General features: G+C 41.7%; 1 protein-coding gene across 12 annotated transcripts in view; it reads left to right on the top strand.

The window, feature by feature from the left end:
• NLGN1 (neuroligin 1) overlaps positions 1 to 21,459 on the top strand; it is a 1,028,777-nt gene that overhangs the window by 443,956 nt on the left and 563,362 nt on the right. For 9 of the 12 annotated variants that reach the window (XM_029617246.1, XM_029617254.1, XM_029617251.1 and 6 more), the window contains one exon: positions 13,082 to 13,141. The exons of the other annotated variants lie outside the window; for them this stretch is intronic. In XM_029617246.1, coding sequence (XP_029473106.1) covers positions 13,082 to 13,141 — 60 coding nt within the window. The remainder of the gene's footprint in view (positions 1 to 13,081; positions 13,142 to 21,459) is intronic. 12 annotated transcript variants of the gene reach the window in all.

Genomic DNA, 21,459 nt, shown 5'->3' with positions numbered 1-21,459 from the left:
ACCACTTATGCATAAGAATCTTGTTAATTAGAGATGAAACATTCTGGAACAAACGTACAGTAGAACTGTGACAACATACAACATGCCTATCAGTTGGAGTGATATATGTTATAGGATGTCCATGTGACAAGTATTATGTGGGGAAAACACAGCAGTCTTTTAGAATAATTGAACATCGATCTAATCTTACAACAAATCGTGGTAATGCCCCACTTGTGTCACATTGTGTTGAATACACTCAAATGTTTGATGATCTTAGTGTGTGGTACAGCAAATTAAACCAAATTGGCAGGGATGGGGGCGGTAGTTTGAATTTGAAACTTCTACGGGCAGAACAGAGATGGATACATTTCTTAAATACGGTTCATCCTAATGGTTTAATTTCAGGTTTGGAATTGAATGTATTTTTATAATGATTTCCAGCATATTTGAATCTTTTTTTTTTTGTTCCAGAATGTTTCATCTCTAATTAACAAGATACTTATGCATAAGTGGTAATGTGGACCATCTTCATATAATGTTGACACAATATGTTGATATTGACGTCATCACGTAGGACGTTGGGTCTGATTGGTTACGTGCATCTCAGCGTCTATTTAAAATGAAGGCCAGCGTGTTGGCCACCTCTGTTCCTTTTGTGAAGACAGATGAGACATGGAGTCCTGTATAAGGGGTATATTTGTCAGCGGAAAGATAAGTACTTTTGCATCACTTTATAATCTGTTTTAATGGATGTTGTTCAATTTATATATTTTTAGAGCACATATTGATACGGAGAAATGATTTCAAATGACTACACGTCTCCTGAGGAAGCATTTTATGTGAAACATTGGCTGTTGTAGAGCCACGGTTATTTCAATAGAAAAGTAATATTTATTTTAAATGCATAAAAAACATACAAAAATAGTGACTGATACTGCAAATGACTGAGCTGTCCGGAAGGCCTTTTGAGACAAATAAGGCACATTGTCAGGATTGCTGATGCGGTTTATTTAATCTAAATTAATGGGACTGGATCTTTTGGCATGACAATTGAAGGTTTATTTTTGGGTGATTTCCTTATTTATGCGATTAGTTGATTATGGGAATTTTTTCAGCTCTTTTTCTTTTGTTTTAAATCAAAGAGTGCCAGAATAATAATTATAAGGTTGCTTTAATAACTTACAAGTCCTCTTTCTATGCAGCCAAGAGAGAATATTATTCTTCATGCTTTAAAAATTCTGAGGTCCATAGTCAGAAGCATTTAGCCGGATAACTCAGATGTTATCTGAGGAAATGAAGATTTGGGTGCTTATCCAGCTAAATTCTAGCCGGATAATTTTTTATCTGGCTAAAATTTGGCTGGATAAGTCAGGGACTTTCTGGGGCATTCCCAGGATGAGCTGAGTATAACTTATCCAGCTATCTCTGGTCGGCCCATACATCTTTCCTAAAGTTTAGTGGATAAACTTATCTGGGTAAGATAAATGGATATATTCAGCTGAATATATAGGCAAGTTATCTGGATACATTTTTCCAGCTAACTAGCCGAGTCACACAGTGGCTGACTATGGACCTCTCTATGAATAAGCCACGTGACCTGTATTAAAGGTTTTACGTATTTTTAGTATTGTGATGGATTACTAAATGGTATTTCTTTTAAGTCCTTTTGCATCCATTCCATTTCCTTCTGCAGTGGAATGATGAGATTTTCACACTGTATCCCCTGATTAGGTATCAAGATTGACGGCTCTGCTAAACACAACCTCCTGTCCGCTTGATCCTTGCCGATTCTAAATCTTATATGGCCCGAAAGACAGCTTTTCTACTAAACCGTCAACATTTATTATTGCTTCATTTACAGAGGTCTATGAAGTTATGAAGAGAGCACTTGTTCATCCAGTAATAAAAAAAAAAACCAACCCTATTCTTTCTTCCTTTAATGGATGCTTCCAATTATAGGCCCATATCTATTTTCCCCTTTTTGAGGAAAGAGAGAGCAAGAGGAGTTGGGGCTGGGATAAAGGGGATAGAACAGTGGAAGAGAGAGAGGTGGGGAGAAAATACGGGGGTGGGGGAAAGAGAGAAACTATGAGGTTCAGGGGTACAGAGAGAAGGGGGCAGGGTGGAGGTGGAGTTTGGTTGGCCTCCCCAACCAAAAAGGCATTCCGCTGCCTCAGAGATCACTGATTTTAAAACCTTTAGAAAGCAGGCTAAAGCTTTTCATTTTTTCAGGCCTATATATCCTGAACTTAATGTAATTTGGTTTGGAGAGCAAGCATTTAGTATTATGGTCATTTTACTAATTATTGTATAATAATCTGTTTTGTTATGATTTTGATGTTTGTAATCTGTGCAAAATTCATTGTTGTAAGTGTGGAATATAAATGCTTTTAAATAAATGCTACTTATTTGTTGACTTTTATTTCTGTAGCAGTGATTAAACAAAATGGTCAGAGTTTGGTGGTATGATAGAAGCATCGTTACTATGTGCCAGATGATTGGACGTGGGAGGGGACTAAGAACATGGATCTGGGAGAACAGAGAAAAGTGTCTGTATTTGGGATTATTTTTAAATCTTCCATTTTGATTGATTAATTAAATAAGTACATGGAAGGAAGGCAAAAGGATGACTTTTTTTTAATAGGAGGACAATTTTTTTTCTAAACACTTTTCATTTGGATAACTTAAAAGTAATAATAATATGAGCATAGTGCACAGAAGAGTATAAACATATGTGCATGTTTCATATATTCCAAAATTAACTCTGCTTAATAAGAAATGATATCACCATAAAATTCATGCATGGCATGAAAACATAACCGACAAACCAAATCTCTTCTGTTGTTGTTGGGCGGAATACAACAAATCTAGATATATATGGAGAAGCACGCCAGGTCGTCCACAAATACAAGCAATTTTAATTTGCATGTATTAGCCAGCCTGTTCATGTGTCAACTTTCAGAGCATGGGCAGGACAGTTTTTCCTGCCATTTGCTCAGGTAAAGGGTCTTAGCTGAATTTGCCTGCGTAGGAAACGTTCTTTTGGCCAGCCTGCATTGCCAGAGGCACATTTAGGATCACAGGCACTCAGGCTGTATTTTATACCTCTCAGCTGCCCACACAAAAAGGCAGGGGCAGAGTATGTGACTGCTTTTAGCATGGGTACTTTCCACTAATTTTCGAAGACAGACCACCTGTGTTGTTTTTCTTTGATAGGTTAGTGTACAGGCAGCATGCTGAAAGCACCCATATATTTTAGAACTATGTGGACTATTGGACAATGTCCCTCATAATCAATAGAAGGTACAGTAAACCTGTTCTATCTGATCTACCCATGTATTCATAAAGTGGGACAGAAGTATTAAATATTGATTCTTGTCGATAATGGGAAGTAGTGGTTTTCAAAGTGGCAATCTCACATACTTTTGCTAAACATCATCATCATCATATTCATCGTCTACCCTGGGTTAAGCAACTTGCATTTTACAGCTTCATTATAGATCTCCTTTGGTTCATCTTTTCCTACGTCTGCCTGGTTCTCTTTCTCCTAGTAAAATCAGCTCTGAAGTATTCTGGTTTAGACCACAATAATCATGACAAGGAAAGCTTGATAAAGCTTAATTGGAACTTCAATACATTTTGAACATGTTCCTATTATTCTAGCAAGTCAATGTATTTTTTACTAGATTTTCAGAATCGTAGCTGTCTGTTTTACATTTCAGAATGGGACTATACAGAATTTTATCTTGAGACACCGAAAAATCTCTTTCACTAATTAAACAATTGCCTGTTCCTTATCATTCTGCCAGACCACGTCCAATATGTGTGCTATTAGCTCCTACCAGCAAGTGGAAACAGAGGACCAACTTTATTTGCTAACATCATCCCTAACATAAGAAATGGTGCAGCAGGCTTCCTATCCAGTATTTCTCTATCTTCAGCAGATGATGGATGGTACAACAGGTTTCTGGAGAGTGTTGTCCCAGAGGAGCATGCTAGGACTGTTTGCTACTGGTTGAATTAGATTGAAGAGGGCTCCAGTACCTGCAGGGCTCTAGCTCCTTTGGAGGCTGAATTTCTCTGCAGCCTTTTGTTGTGGCTTACTCCTTACTCACTTCCCTCTCTCTCTTCTATTCAGTTTTTCTTGGGAATTTCTTTTCCTCTGCTGGCATGTGGTTTACAAAATAAATAGTCTGCTGAAAGGAGCTTGGCAATCAAAAGCGGAGGCAGTGAGATTTGTGCGGTCAGATCCCAAGCACCCAGGATTTGGTGGGAGTGTGACTGCAGGCTCCATGTCACATGGTGGAGCACAGACAAATATTGTGCCACATACAGGAGCAGATAGCAAAGCAGCGCTGCTGGTTCCTTCTGCTTGATGTATGATGAGAGCGCCTTAGGACATTTGAGGATGACTCCCATGAGTCCTTGTGAGCAGGTAATTTTCCCCAGATCCAGCTAGGGGTTCCAGGCAGCTTGACTATATGGCGGCTGCCATTTTGGTTCCGGCTGGAAATGATTCTGGGCCAGTGGCCATTTTAGAGAATAGGTTGGGTATGCTGTGGAGCTCTCTGGGGCCTAGTTGGGATTGCCCTCACATAGGAAACCTTCAGTCCTGGTTTCCGAAGGAGGGTCCATGATGGTTGTCACATGCATCTGCTCTTCGCTTCCTTTTTTTTCTAAATTAATTTTATTAACCCACCAGGCTTTTCTGATGCAAGGCTGCTCTGCAGTTGTTCTGCATATGCATTCTTGGGGGGGGGGCAGCTATCTCCTTTTTTTTTCTGGGACCCTGGTCCTTCTGCAAAGAGGTAGAATTTGGCTGCAGAGGTCTCTTTGGCCTCCCCAGATTCAGAGAGCCTAGAAGGTTCTCTGGCTTATAAAGAACTGGACCTTAGAGGATCTGGAGAGGAAAAATGGATGGCAGGGGGCAAGTAATCACCAGCCTCAGGCTTTTCAGGAAGAGGAGTGAGCCTTTTCAATTTCCAAGGCGATAAAAGTCTTAAGGGGTCAGTGACAGGAAAGGATGCCATATTGAAGGTGACTTATAAGCCTCCTAGATCCTTCCCTTTCATAGGGCATCAAGGAAATGGTGATGACTGAGTAGGAATACCTTGAAGTGGGACTCAAGATGGGAAGGCAATGAATAAGGTATAACCCCTCTTGGGGGACTGGAGAAATTATTTTGTATCCCCAACATGGATGCCTTGGTATCATGGTGATGCACAAGACTGCAATTCCAGTAGAGGATATTATGGCTTTCCAGGATTACTATAATTGAAAGATTGAGGTTCTCCTCAAACAATCCTTTGAGGTTGTGTTCCTTTGATTGCAGGCTTCCATGAGCGGAGGTTCTGTCAAGAACCCTTTTGTGCTGGATCCAGCAGCTTCTAGAGGGGTTATCGATATGTGAAGTATATTATGAGAGAGCAGACAATGCCTAAAAAATATGCTTAGGTAAACTTTTCTTTAAGGGGAAACTCCTGTTTGGTGATGATTTGAAGTTATTATTTAAGGATTTGGGTGAATTGAAGGCACAGCATCTGCCAGAATATAGGTACTGTAACTCTGTTAAGGATCACTCTAGCCAACAGCATTTCTAGGAGTTCCAGAAGTATTATTTGGGATGGTCATATATTTCTCAAAAGCCATGTGGATCAGGCAGGGTCCAGTCCTTTGATAAAGGCAGAAAAAGGCCTCATAATGGTGCAGCCAGTGCCTTGGGTGGAGCTCACATGGCACAATAATGGTCTGTGAATCTTCTCTAGGGTAAGTCCAGTGGGCTGTCAGCTCACCCAGTTTTATTAGGAATGGACTGGGATCTCCTCAGATCAGTGGACTCTGGATATTGTGGGGAATATGTATGCCTTGGACTGGAATTTCCTGTTTTTATATGTCTCTATGGTATCCCTTTATTCCTTAATTGCAAAACAGGCAGTGTTTGATTCTACTCTATGCAGATTAATTCAATTAGATATGGTGGTCCTGATGCCTGCAGCAGAGCATGATCAAAGTCTGTACGCCATTTATTTAGTGGTCCAGAAAAAGGAAGTTACCTTTCATCCTATTGTGGTTCTCAGAATGGTCAACAGGTGTCTCAAGGTCTGTTTTGAATGGAAATTATATATATGATGATAGTGACAGCCAGTGAGATGGAGGGTCCTGTCCTTGATAAATCTGACAAAAGTCTGACTTCATATCCATAACAGGGAAGATCTTCAGAGATTCCAATGTTTTGAGGTTTGTGGGCTGCATTTCCAATTCAAGGCTTATCTCTTTGGCTTCGCCATGTCTCTGGATTAGTTGATGAATTCTGATAAAAGCAAGTTGATGCCTCCTCAGTCACTGGATTACCTAGGGGTTCTCTTCAACACCAAGGTGGGCAAAGTGTTTCTGACCCAGGAAAGGGTCAACAAGTTCATTACCTAGATTTAAAGGCTCTTGAGTTTGAGTCCTCAGGACTTGGGATTATTTTAAAATCATGGTGATGATGGCATCCACAATAGAAATGGACCCATGTTCAAGGGCTCATATGCATTTTTTTCTAAACAGGTGGTCACCCAAGACACAGGATTTTGAGGAGCATCTGTCAGTATTGCTGATGGCCAGACAGAGTTTGAAATGCTGGTTGATCTCAGACAACCAGTTTGACCAAGGGGGGTATATGTGGATCACCCACATGTTAGGTGGCAACTGCCAGGACAAGGTGATTCAAGGCCTGTGGTCCAGGAAGGAAGTGCTGTGGGTGACAAACAGGCTAGAGACCTGGCTATATGAATGACTATTCAAACTTTTCTCCCATTGATTCATGGGATGGCAGTCAGCATGCTTTCTAACAATGCAAAAATAGTCACGTATGACAATAGGCAGGAGGGCACCTGGAGTCGAGGTGTAGCCTAAGAGATGGTGTTCTCCCGCAATGGTCCAAATGTCGGCTATCCATATCAGTGGTGTAGACAATGTGCAGGATGATTTACTCAGCAGGAAAGTGCTAGATCCAGGGTAGCGGAAACTCAAAGACATAGGTCTTGTCACACTGGGACCTCAGGGTGACAGGAAGGAACACCAAAGTAGAAGAGGGCATCTATTTCCCTCACAGGAAGTATCAAAAGAAAGGGAAATAGATGTTATTTGAAAACTGAGAGACCCACTCCTATATGTATTCCTTCGTAGCCATTCATCGAGTGAGTGGTAGTGTGGATAGAAGATTATCCTTGCTGTGTGGTACTAGTAACTCTGGATTGGCTGAGGAGACCATGATTTGCTGATCTGATGCTTCTCAAATTGGGGATTTATGTCTGCCTATTTTGAGGAGTTTCATGTGATATGTGCCAGTTCTCATGGAAGATGCAATTCCATTTTGTCTTATACCTGTTTCTTGAGAGGGCAAGGCTTTTCCATTTCTATAATTACGAGGATGTTGAAGACTCTAAGATGATGGACTTCTTTATCTTATAGCGGAGTTTAATGTGTCAGGATAGTGGAATGGACCCCTTTAAGGCATCTATCTTGACTATTATGACCTTTCTTCAGAGGGGTTTGGATAAGGGTTCCCTTTGAATTCCCTTAAATTGCAGGTAGCCATTGTAGTTTGCTATAGAGGCCAAATTTGAGGATTTCCTGGTGGCTCATCTGGATGTGATTCATTTTCTGAGATGAACTAAATACATCCATCTTCCATTCAGGGCTGTGGTACCACCCTGGGATCTAAATGTAGTATTGAGAGTTTTGGTTGGTCCTCTTCCTTGAAAGATTTACCCTGAAGACTGTTTTTCTGGTTATGATTATTTCTGTAAGGTGTATTTCCAAGCTACAGACTCTTTCTGTAGGGAGCCTTATTTGGTCATTTTGGAAGAGAATGTTGCATTTTGAATGGTACTGTTGCATTCATGGACCCTTGGCCCAAGGTGGTGTTGGCGCCCACAGGTCCCCACTGTTGGGTGGCAAGGTCAGATGGGTAGCAGAGGCCAGCTGGAGCTTCGCCACTACCAGGCCACGTTCCCTACAGGTTGAGCCCTTGGGTATCAGGGCTGGCTGGTCTTAGGTGGGCCTCTGCATCGATGATTCCAGGGAGATGGTGAGAGAGCATGGTGGCAGCCAGGAGAGAGAGGCCCAAGGCCGAAGCCAAGAGCGGAGTCAGATCCAGTCCAGTAGGCCAGGCTGGCTGCAGAGAGCATGGACAGACCTGGTCCAGGAGTCAGAGGCAGATGGCAGGATGTGTAGTCAGGTCCGGTCCAAAGGTCAGAGACAGGCAGCAGAAGGCATGGTCGGGTCTGGTCCAGAGGTCAGGCAGAAGGAGGTCTGTCCGAGGAAGCAAGGAACAAGAGGGAACTGGAACGAGGAGATCCGGAGCAGAAGCCGGAGATGGAGATGGGTGAAGGAACAGGAACACAGAAACTGGAACAGCAACTCGAACTCGAACAAACAAGAGTAACCTGTTGCTAAGGCAAGCTCTGACTGTCAGAGCTTGCCTTATATATTCAAGGCTGGAAATGTCATCACTAAGGGCCGCAGGGGCTTTTCTCGCCACGGCCCCTTTAAATTCTGGCTGGCAGCACACACGCGCGCACCTAGGAGCAGGAGTCAAGCAGGGTGGCTGCGTGGGCGGCATGGTGTCATTCCCTCGCCGCAGCTGGGGGATGGCCCGCATGGTGGTTGAAGTGGCGGCACCCCTCCGCGGTGGAGGGGAGAGCGAGGAACCGTCCAGGGCCGAGCCGGGGAGGCAGCAGGTCTGTGGTGGCAACTGTCAGGTGTGGACGAAGAGAGAAGGGCCATGGCTCAGGCCCAGTGCTGGGAGGTAGGAACAGGCTTCTTGAGGCCAGGAGTTGTAACAGGTACCTTCCTTCTTGCCAATAGGGGTTACTGATTTTCACCTGTCTTTCTCTTTTGACCTTCTGGAAGCCTGCTGGTGCTGAAGATGAAAGGGGTTTTATTGTATGGATGGTCAGAGTGGTGTTGTACTACTATAGGTTGCAAGTTCATTTTGTAAATCTGATAAATCTTTTGTGTTCGGTGCCCCATAGAAGGGAGAAGCCACTGCAAAATCTTTCATTGCTCATTGGATCAAGAAAGTGGTGGCTTCTGCATAAAAGGGTATATTAGTGCCAGAGGTCCTGAAAGTTCATTCCACCAGGAATCTGGCTTCATCCAGGGCAGAAGATCAAGCAGTGTCCCTGGAGAAGATTAGAAGGGTGGCTACTTGGGCCTCCTTTCATTCCCTCTCTAGGCACAACAGTCAAGAGATGCCGCTTTTGAAGCAGGAGTCTTGAAAGCAGCCTTTCTGTCCAGTCTAGGGGCTTTGGGTACTTACCATTGGTATGGCAGAATGATAAAGGTGAAATTTAATATTACCTGTTAATTTCCTTCCTTTGAATCTTTCAGATCAGTCCTGGTTCCCATCTAGGTAGGTCAAGGCTGTTGGAAGTTGAGGTTGCCTTTGTGTTTACTCTTAGGTATTGTTTGGTCAGTCTTCCAGGGTTTCGAGTTGCCTTTATCAATTTTCTCCTTCAGCCTGATTGGAGACTGGGGAGGGGACAGCAGTGAGGGTTTCTTTGGACTGGCCAGATAGTAAATATGGATAATGGTGTTAATTAAGGTTTTCTTGCTGAACAGTTTGAAGCTTTGACAAAGAGAATACTGGATAGGCAGTCTATTGCACCAGATCTTATGCTAAGAATGATGTCAGCAAAGTTGGTTCTCCATCTCCATCTTTTGGTAAGAGGTGACAATCTACACATTGGACTGGTCTGTCAAGATTCAAGGAAAGGAAATTAACAGGTAAGATAAAATTTCACCTTGATTTTCGGTATTATTAGCAGGGCAATTAATGTTTTCGTTTGCAAAATCAAACTGAATGATTTCATTTTTAATACCGTACACCTTAATGAAAGAACATATTTGCAGAGAAATGAGTTGTTCTGCTGTATATTCTACTTTTTTTGATAGCAAAGTGATTGTACTTTCTTGACAATGAAGTGTATTGATTTATGGCCATGTCTTTGAAATATTCCTAGAATATTTGGGCAAAACAATAATGTACTAACATAGTAACACACTGTATTTTTTTCTGCAAATGGAAGCAGAATGCCCTGTAATACCTCTTGCAGTGAATTTACTGCTATCAGCACACTGCAAAGAATAAAGTAGTGAAAAGCCACATCAACTGTCATTGTTGATATAACCCTATCTACTTTTTTGGGCTGGTTTCTTCTTTTCCTTGCCTTCAGTTTTTCAAAATCTTACATCAATAATTACACTGGCAGCTATTTTATGAAATTTGAAGAAGTGCAAACATTTATGCAATAAAGTATAGTTTATGGAACGAGCCCAGAAAATATCACCAGGAATTCAGGCGTTTATGCCGCTGAGGACTTTTGACACCTACATGCTTTCTTTGTCTGGTTCCCAACCCTGTTTTGGTGGTGCACCTAACTGGTCTAGTTTTCAGGATTCCCTTAATGAATATGCAAGAGATACGTTTTCAAGTACTGGAGATTCAATGTATGCAAATCTGCCTCATGCATATTAATTGTGCTATCCAGAAGAACAGACTTGTGAAGTGTGCTTCAAGGACTGAGTTTGGAAACACAAAGGACAGTTTTTCAAGTAATTTTCACCCACCCAAAGCATTATACCCAAGTTATTCAGTTGTTCAAAAGTTGCCCTCATTCATTGCAGCTAAAAGTCCATGAGGTCAACATCTAAATCTGGAATTAGCAGGACAAAGTGAGAATTTTAAAATCCTGCTGGTTTGATCATCCCTGATATTGCTGGCTACATTTTTAACCGGCTAAAAACATAAATGGCTATGTCTGGGGTGGTCCGGAGGCCTCCAGAGTGGAGAAGCATTATCTGGCTGTTAGCTAGATAGCACAGATTTTCAGCATTATTCGGCTAGCGCCATCAGATAGCTTTAGGGCTGCCAGAGAGCAGTCCTAATGCTAGCTGGATAAACAATGCAACAGAGGTTTGCATACATTGGTGATATGGAGATCGTGAGGTGCTCTCTTATGTGTGGCTGAAATGTGAATGATGTTGGACCAATAGTTGAAAAGTTATTACTGGGAAACACATTTACAGGTGTTGTGGGGCCGACACAGACACAGATAAGGTAATTTTATAAGGCCAGTTTACCTAAGCTAAAAATATGAAAATGGCAGACAATTGCACAATACTACCTATTGCTCAAGCATGTGTTTGGTTGCTTACGTTCAGGAACTAAACTTAAAAAAAAGGATCCCCAGTAGGTAAAACCATTAGCTTCCTGTGCCTACCTCCCCCACATGGTACTTACTGAATGACTCCCATGGTTGCCCTCACTTTGGAGCAGGCTGAATCACGTTTGGCCACCTCGGGGAATGTGTGGGGTAGTTTTGAGGTTGGGGGGAGGGGCAGCAGGAAAATGATGAGGAAGGGAGCTGTACTATGTGCAGCTCATCCCTCTTGCCTCTGTCATTCTCTACTCCCCCCCCCCCCCACCCCCTCAAGCTTGGCACCCTAGGAAATCTCCTGTCTTGTTTGCCCCTTTGTGATGTCCTGGGGCAGATTCATAAGTTCAGTGTGAGCTTCTATTAATCTCGAATACTGATTTTCTATGCTTAGAGTGACCCTTTAAGTTATACTAAAAGGCAACACACCAGATAAAGTATTCAGATTTTATGTGTCCAATAAGCTTTCTTTTTCTAACTTAACTACAGTCTGTTGATAAATTTCAGGGTCTTTCTGCTTTTTGAAAAATAGGTATCAATCTAGTAACGCATACTGTGCCAATTGTGATGTGGCTTCCTTTTCTTAGAGGGGTCATGAACTTATGTGACCACAAGGAAGAGAAATGCGCAAAGAAGAACTTTTTCTCGTCAAATGTGCCAAGAGCTACTGCATGCTTCATGACGAAAAGCCAGTGACACTTGCCTTTTCATCCTTTTTTTAAATTTTTTTTTGGTACTGTTTTATGCATGAAAATGTTTTACTTTCTACCCTGTGGTTGGCTGTGCTTGTGATTTTTGTGTCCTGTTTTGCTGCTGGTTTGCCCTTGGCATGCAAACTATATGCCATCAAGTAATCTGGCTCTGAAAAAGAAATACTGTGTTCCAAGTGTCCTTTTGTGCCTAAGCCTATAAATCCGCCTGACAGTGTTGATAGCCTGACCTATTGGAAGGACTGCCATCCTAGCCTTTGATCTTCTTCCTGGTGTATTCCATTAATACTATTATTTATTATTAGACACTAGCACATTTTGATTGCAAAGATTTAATCCAGAGTTGAACTTCGAGCGCATAAACAATTCAATAATGACTTTCCTGAAAATGATTTAACATTGAACCATGGCTTTCTGCATTTCCATTGTGACTTGTGACCGATTAGCATTATTGCCTGGGCTGCTGGTGGTGGGTTTTTGGCTAGGCTGCCGAGTGCCAGTAGTTACAGCTTTTAGAGCTTGTATATCATTTCACCATTGTTATTTATTTTTTTGCACATTTACTAAAGGATATGGCAAGGGGTAGTCAAAGGCTGCAATGGAGTCTTCTACCTTCAATTCAATTAGAAGAGAGTGTGGGGGATATGTGTATGGCTAGAGAGAAAGCATGATTTAACGTGATTGGGGACAACAGCATTGCATGCTCATCATGTATCTTCTTAATGGTGCTAACCTCCTTTTCCTTTATTTTATCCGCAGTACTACTCTTTACCAAAAATAAGAAATGTTGCTTTCTTTCCTTTTTTTCGGTCAGAGTCCATTTAGACAAACGCTTTAAAAAAAAAGAATTCATTGCTTAATAGTACTGGTGGGTTTGCTTTTCCACAGAATGGTTTATATTTTTCTTATTTTTTTTCTATTCAGGATGCAGTGTTGGTCTCTGTGTTTTCTGCATACCTCCCTGGCGTAGGGTATTTTTCTTTTTAAGAAATTATAGGGTTTTTTTTTTAAAGCATATCCCCCCTCCCCCTTAGCTCCCTCCCACTCCAGCGCCCTACTTTTTTTTTCTTGAGAAAATCATGGGAATTGAGTGGTTGCTTCTATTACATTTTTTTTCCTTCAGTCTTGTATATTCTTGAATTGTCTTTTTTTTTTTCCCTCCATTTTCTCCATTCTCAATCCTAGGTCCCCTTACAAAGAAACAGACAGATGATTTAGGTGATAATGACGGTGTGGAAGATGAAGGTATTTTTGTATTTTTTTTTTTTTTTTTGCTGCCAAACTGATTTGCATGACAAGGATTCCTGGAAATCGTTTTTTTCCCCCTCTTCTTTTTTTTTTTTTTTTTTTTTCTTTTTACTTCTTGTTGCTCCCCCTTTCCCCTTTTGAAAAGTTTTTTGTTTTTTTTAATTCCCATTTTTGATGTGTTTTGTCTTCTTGCTTGTTGTTCTCTTTCTTTTAAAACATTTTTTTCAAGGACCAAGAGGCCGCTTCACTAAAGCTTTTCTCCCATTCTGTGTCGATGGGATAAACACTGAGTGAACCAGGCCCTAAATGTTGTTCAGTTGTCGTTGTGTTTTGAAGCAAAATATTAAATGTTTGCAGGGAAGCTTTTTGTTTTCTTGACAGAAACGTTTGATAAAATGCATCCCACCTCTTGACAAAGTTTGTCCTTTTGTATCTGAACTAACACTTTTCCTTTAGTCTCTCTGCATGTTTTCTAACCCTTTATATTGATATGTGTATACATGTATATTTAATTAAAGACAAAAATGCAGTGTTGGTCTTTTGTTTGCTAAAGAATGGACAATCGCATGCAACTAAGCGCATTGTTTAAAACATGCTTTTTAAAAGGTTTCTTAAGCAACAGATGTCTTTTATTTCACAGGTAATGGTTGCCATTTTCACCTGCTCCGTGTGTGCATTTTTTTCAGTAACTTGTATGCATTCATAATGGGTGACTGGGCTTAATAGCAGATGCTGGGGGCTTGTTTACAATGCAGCCTCCTTTGGATCGGATTTCTTGTGACAAACCGCTGCGGGCTATTTTGAGTAAACATATCTCATTCTCATGATCAGAAGAGAAAACGTTCATTCTTCTGAAAGTCTTAGCATTTAATAATGCACAGATCACAGGCATGAGTGTGGCCTTGAGAAACCGAGCCATTAGAATTGTATTCTGTTTTCCCATTTTTTTTTTTCTTTAGGGGGTGATGGGAAGGGAGGTGGTAGCCATTCTATAAATCTTAAAAAAAGGTATTAAAACCACATAAGCACAAGTGTTTGAAGGAAGAGTTGGAGGAGATTTCAGGGTCCAAGTTCCAAAATGCGCTCCGTGATAAATTAAAAGGAATCTTGTATTTACAGATAGACACTGCTTTTCAGAGGGAGGTGCTTAGCGTTGTCAGAGTTGCTCTTTTTTTTTTTTTTCCCCCCCACAATCAACTTTCTACACGATTATATACTGCCTTCTTCAATGGTGGACTCAAAATAGTTCACAATAGCTAAAAATTACAATTGCAATTACAATAATAGATACACCAATCATTCAAATAAAATATCGATACATTTCAAAATGTTAACAGCTTTCACTAAGGAGGGGCTAGATTGCCTCACATAACTAAAACTAGAACATTCCCTCTCATATATCCTATAGCCTAACCCCATTCACTCATAGTCCCCTGCTTTTTTTAGGTTGCTAAGTTTTCAGGTTTTTAAAATTCAAACAAGAAAGTGAAAAAATGGGGGTTGAACATTTTTTTCATGCAAATCTTCATAAATTATCCATCTTATAAGTGTTTCTGTAAAGTCTGCATGCCTGTGGCTGATCACAAGAAATCATGCTGACAATTAACTGCTTACACTATACGCACACACGTATCTCTCTGTCTGTCTATATATGCATACAATGTGCACTGGAGTATCATTTTTTCCTTGTAAGTGAAAGATGGGGCAATAAGGTCGTTAACGTGGAAGAAATGGAATCTTGACTGTATACCCCATGCCTCCTAAATGAGTGCACTCCATTATCCACCATTAAATATGCTGTAATATTTCTGCTAGAAAGGATTCAATAGTAGCCCAAAACAAATCAATTGCTTAATGAAGATCTCACAGAATGTAGAACTTCAAACTCTCATTGCCTGCTGTCTTGTTCTTATAGAAAGAAAAGAAATCTTTCCTTCTGGTTCCCACCCCATCGCTCTAATTGGTCCACAAAATGATTGCCGGGCGGAATAAATAAATCCACAGAAGTTGTATGAATTGTGAAAGCCCAGTCCTGCTTCTCTATGGGAAGTTGGCATCCAGAATCAAAAGAACAAAACCTTCTTGAAATATATCTGCACTGAATGTCAACACTTGCTCCCATTTTTAAATGTTTGAGATCTGTAAAACATTTTGTAATATTTTAAGATAAGAAGGGAAATTGGGAGGCAGGAAAGCAGACAAAAGAAGATGCAGTACTAGATAAATAGCTGGATTGATACATTATCATTGTAACTTGAAGATGTTTTCTTTAACCTGTGGTAGATGTGCCTATGATGCCATTCTTGGACAGTTCACTACCACTTTATGACCATTGTGAAAGCCATTTACACAAAGAAATAGTGATTTGCCTGGGTTTTTATTTTTTCTAAAAACATTTACAATCTGCTCATAAGGAATCAGTTGAGCTAAGCAGGTTACAAATCATTAAAATATGTATGGTAAAGAATAATGAAATACAATATTAATAAAACAGCAATATCCTGAATGCATCTTTATAAAAGTAAACACATTGCATCACTATTCAGTCATCTATAGATTCACCAAAAGCGTTCTGGAAAAGAAAAGCTTTTACCTTTTTCCTGAACATTTTTATTATTGATAGTGGCCCTCGAAGCAGGGGGCAAAGAGTTCCAGATAGTGAAGCCTATCCCAGAGCATTATCGCTTTTTAGTTTCAATTAGGTGGATGGATTTAATGGAGGGAACCTCCAAACAACTCATATGCTGGGAATGAAGAATTCTGACCAGGACATAATAAGGTTGCAAAAGATTGGCCAGATAATGAGGGCCATCCATTTTGATTGACTTAAATATTAAAATCAGAATTGTAAACCAAGTACGCTGTGGCGGGGGTGCAATTCCTGCAAGATAGGGACCACTATGCTCTTGCAATGAGCATTGCGTTATCAACTGAGCAGCAGAATTCTGTAGATTGGCTGTGAGAAAAATGGCCTCATTCAAACTGGCTAAAGCAGGGCCAGGAGCTCCCTAGCACACATAGTTTAGCCGGATTAAGGAGAGGCATTTCAGGGGCGAGTGGGGTGTTCAGGGCAGAGTGGGAAAACAATATGTTGATTGGATTTTCAAATCTACATGAGCTCTTTTTTTTTAAGCAACACAGGGGGTTCAGTGCGTAAAAATAGCATATGCATGCATAAGTAGCATGCACAAGCATATATGTTATTTTATAAATGTCGAGAGTACATGCACATTTTCAGTTTTGTCCTGACTAGGGGGGTATTCCAGTGTGGGGTCAGAAGTGTGCATGAAAAATGGATTATAAATTAAATAAATACATTTTGCAAGCGATATACACATATATTACCTATCTTATTTGTAACTTTACATCTTTATAATTGACTCTCACAAATAAAATCAGACTTGCCTTTTGGGTGGGAGAGCTTGAGGAGATTTAGGGTGAACTGGTGGAGGACCCGATGAGTTGGGAAGTCCAAATTCTCGTGCATGTTTTATCAAATACCAGTGTCACAATAATTTCACATGTAAAATATATAGGTGTATGTTTATAAAATGGGAGAGAAAGTATGGGTTTTCCAGCATTGGAACTATATCAGCATTAATCTCCACTTGCATGTGAAAATGCAGGACCCAGATTGAAAATTATGACAATTAGATGTAAGATCTGAGGACTTTGCACCTTTGTTTGAAAATTCAGCCCTAAATGCACAATTCTTGGCTGAAAATGAAATCCCACTGACATTGCTGTAAACGCATTCTGTAAGCACATTTTGCTGCTCCCGACCCTTGGTGCCTGCAGAGTGTATTTCCCTTAGAAAAAAAATGTATTTAAATCTTTATTTTAAAATTTTGCTGAACATTTATTAAAATAAATTTTATTTAAGTAGTTTCTTAATGGCATTAATTTGAAATAAATCATTCATAGCATTTAGTAGGACTACTAACAGCTGAGTCAAAAAAACCTAATTCACATCAGGGAACTTCAATTTAACTTCAAAGGCTGTTATTGTAACCTTTTTTCCTCACATTAGATGCAGGCTTTCCTGCTCTCTTCATGGGGGGACAGACAGTTATCTCAGGAAACTGAAGGCTTTCTCTCTCTCTCTCTTAGGCCTAGATTTTCTAACCTACTGTGGCGTCGTGAATCGCGCGGTACAGGGGGGCGGGCTTGCGATAGCCGGCAGCGATTGCACCTCCGCGGTGGGATCGCTGCCGGCTTTCGCACCCAATAGCGCCATCGTAAAAGGTGGCGCTATTGGGCGCGAAATTGGAAGCGAAAAGGCTCCTTACCTTTTCACCGTCCACGCTGCCTTCACGGCGTCCGTCCCGAATCCTCCTGCTCCGGTCTTGACGCCGCCCCTTTTTAGTGATCGCACTGGAAAAGGGACTTTTCGCGTGCAATCGCTTTGAAAAATGACCCCCTTGGTCTTCGGTTTTGTTGCCCAGCAGTGATTACTCCTCAGTTTTGGGTTACCAGTTCAGCATACGTTTTGGGCCACTGTGTGTCTTCAGTCACAGGCCACCAGGTTTCTCCCCCCCCCCCCATTGTTACGATCCCCCCCCCCCCCCCGAATATGTATGTATAAAATGTTATCCTCTGCAATTTGCAAAACGTTCAGCATGGTCCGGACCATTGCAGCAGAGAAGCCATGGCCTCCTAACAGAGCCCGGTAATGTGTGTAACCAGCTCAGGCCAGTACACATCACTAGCGAGTGGCGCACAGAGGACTGGTGGATGTTGCCTCCACAGTGGTTCCAGCCCCGGGCGGCTGAGAAAGCAGAGTATTGCTCCGCCCCCCCCCCCCCCCCCACGTCAGCGCACACAGACCTTCCAGCCACAGTCTGATGGGAAAATGAGGCACCGATTTGTGCTGTTTGTTCACCATGGTTTCTGATACCACCCCCCACGTGATTTTTAAGTAATGATTTATCCAGGCTCGTTTGTCACGCATAAACATTCCTTTGATTAGAAAGCTCTGAAATGGGCAGACCGTGTGCACCAAGCGCTCCTTCCCTGCCGAGATCTGTGAATTCCAGCCGGGTAAACGCCATCGGCTGTGCGGGTAGCGGGCGCCGCCCGAGGTATTTGAATTTGAAGCCGAGCGCAGAAATCCCTCCACTATTTTACTAGGGCTTGAGAAGTCCTCAGAAGCTTCAGTAACGAGCAGCTGGGCAGCCCGGCAGCCATTTCCTGGATTCAAATCAAAGTCTCAAAAGGAAAAAAAAAAAAAAAAAAAATTGTAGTGGGAGCCAGGAAGCGATTATGGCGTTGAGCTGCTGCCTCTCACCGAAGCTTGTGCAGGCTTCCTACACAGTAATAAAATCAAAGTTTGTGGACTGCACCTCAGGGATAACAGCAAAAAAAAAAGACTCCGGGCTTTCAAAAAGTGACGGACAGCCAGCGCCGTACAAATTGAAATCCACTTTGTTTCTCTTTCTCGCTGCCACTTCCTCTGCACTCAGAGTCTGCTAAAATAAGGAGAAGAGTAATGTAATTAATCCAATAACTCTGCAATTACGTAGAAGAAATATGGGCTGAACAGAAGGGTAATAGCAGGGAAAGTACAGAATCAAAACTACACTTATAAGTATAAATCCACTTCGTTTCCTATCTGCCTTATCTTCTGTTCTCGCAATTTGCTGATATTACTCTTGTTTCTGACCAGTTTACAATTTCTATAGCCTTTCCTAGCTCTTTTTTTTTTGCCTGCTCCTAGTCTGTTATACCAGAAAACTGAAACGCCCTATTTTTTTTTTTTTTTTTTAATAAAAGATTGACTGTTCCTGATGATTAACTTGCTAAATGATTTTGACACCAGGTGCCTTATTAAAAAGAACAGGGGCATTTCCCCAGTCCGTCCTTATTGAATAAGGTCCAAGGAATTCACATCAGCTCCCTTTGAACAGGCTATTGGATAACTAATCTACATAACGGTACATTTCAAATTCAGACCATAGACCAATCAAACTGTAGTTTGCCGTCTCCCTTGAGCAGTAATCTCATTGATTTGAGTCTCAAACTTCATGTCTGAGCTATCTTCTTGTGTCTCACATTTCCACTTCTACATGTTTATAAACACCAGTGAACCTAAACCCAATACATCTTTTAAAAAAGTGTCTAATGACTTTTCAGGATGATAGTTAAGAATGAGGGGAAGATCGCGCCATGTCTGAAGGGGAGTGGGGAGCACTATTAGCCTGGTTTAGGAACATTAAAATAAAACTACATTTCCTAGGTCAGTGGTTCCCAACTCTAGCCTGGAAGCACCCCAAAGCAGTCTAATTTTAGGATTGCCATATGAGTATGCATGAGAGAGATTTGCATACACTGGGTCTCCAACATATGCAATATATATTATGCATGTTCAGTGTGTTTATATAGAAAAAACAGCCTGGTTTGAGGTGCCTTCAGTATCTTATGTTGTAAGGTGCCGGTGTTTCATAAGCCAGCCCTGGAGTACTTCATTCTGGTTTTCAGCATATCCACAGTGAATATGACTGAGATAGATTTGCATTCAATGGAAGTCCAGCTTGAGAAACACTTTGAGACCAATATTGAGCTCCACTTAGCCAGATGGGTCTTATCTGGCTAAGTTGTTCCGTTTCAATATTCAGCTGCATTCAGCGGCCACCATTTATCTGGATAACCTCTTTTCAAGGTAAGAAAGGGGTGAGGAGAGGGAATCTGTGATAAATGCCGAATTTCAGCTGATGTTAGACCTGCTATTCAGGGGCCGGCGGGCGCAAGGGGGTGCACAATTGTGCACCTTGCCTGCGCCGAGCCGCGCTGCCTTCCCCCGTTCCCTTCTCCCTAACCTGACCTTCTCACCCCTTCCCCTAACCTTTCCCCCCTAGCCCTACTGTAATCCCCCTGCCTTTTGTCTCAGCTTTTGCGCCTGCCGGCAGGCTGCCAACACACAATCCTCCAACACAACGGCAAAGGCCGCTCTGTCGGAGGCCTCTGGCCCCGCCCCCGCCCCTTTTGTAAAGCCCCGGGACTTACAAGCATCCTGAGGCTTTACGCGCGTCGCCGGGCCTTTTTAAAATAGGCCCGGCACGTGTAACCTTTTTAAAATCCGGCCCATAGACTCTATCTTCTGCAGGGAGCAAAATAAATGCTCCACCATATATTAACCATTTGCCACGTGCAAATTCAAAAGTTTTTGAGACTAATTTATAGTTCTGGCGCAAAGGAGTTGGAGCGGTGTTAAAATTCTTATCACATTTACAAAACATCACCATAGCCTTTAGTATTAACAATAGCACTGTCTCTTGTTGGAACAAGGCTAATAGTACTGCTTTATTTCCTGAATCGTACCGGTGTGTATCTTCATTCCCATATGGAAATGATAGTGCATCACTTTCTAATAAGAAGAGCATGAATTTCATGGGGAGGGGAAAATTTCCCCATGAAATTCGCTAATATGAAAAGCTAATGGTTTTAGGGATGAGGTCATGGGTTGTTTGTGCTCCTAATTTACTGCTGCTGAAAAGCAGCGGCAAATTTGGGGCCTCATTTTCTAAACGGATCGCACGGCGATACCAAAATGGGGGCGGAGTCAGCCCCGGAAGAGGAGGAGTCGGGGCGTCATTGGGGCCCGACTCCGCAAAGATGCTGCGGACGACGAAAAGGTAAGGTCCTTTTCGCCTCCGAGTTCGCGCCCAATAACTACACCTTCTGTGGTGGCGCTATTGGGTGCGAAACCGGCAGCGATCGCACCGCGACGGTGCGATCGCTGCCGGCAAGCACAAGCCCGCCCCTCGTTTCAGCCCCCCCCCGCCCCTCATTCCCTAAAGTATCGCAGGCCTGCGATACTTTAGAAAATGAGGCCCTTGGTCATATTAGTTTGAAAAAGTAGCTCATCTTTGCAAAAATTATTTTCAGTTGTATAAATTTTGCAAAACTATCCTCATTGGCTTAGATTTGCAAGCTTCCTAGCTGTCTTTTTCTCTCAGCGGGAACATGGCTATTTTCCTCTCTAAGCTGTGCTCTCCAGGGTTAAGGTTGATGCTGAAGTTATTTATAGCACTGGTATCAGACCCAGCTCTTTTAAATTGCCCAAGAATTGTGCTGTGAATCATTATCTTCTCGCCAATTGTATTGTAGATAGATCCAGTGGCAAGATTTTTCACCTCAGCATAGGACAGGCCATTCATGCCCTGGTGTTACCAGTAGACTGCTTTTCCAGTCTGTAAATGTGCTGCTGAGTGTCTGCATCATTATGTTTTGAAAAAAAAGAGAAAAAGTGGACCCAAATGGCCAAAAATAAATGGTCACTGAATCAGTTGCTTAAGTATTCGTTTAACACACTTATG

This window comes from Rhinatrema bivittatum, chromosome 9 (genome assembly GCF_901001135.1).
Source record: "Rhinatrema bivittatum chromosome 9, aRhiBiv1.1, whole genome shotgun sequence".
In the NCBI taxonomy this organism is placed as follows: Eukaryota; Metazoa; Chordata; class Amphibia; order Gymnophiona; family Rhinatrematidae; genus Rhinatrema; species Rhinatrema bivittatum.
Note: the sequence above shows the minus strand (reverse complement) of the source record. Positions and strands in the feature narration are given on the sequence as shown.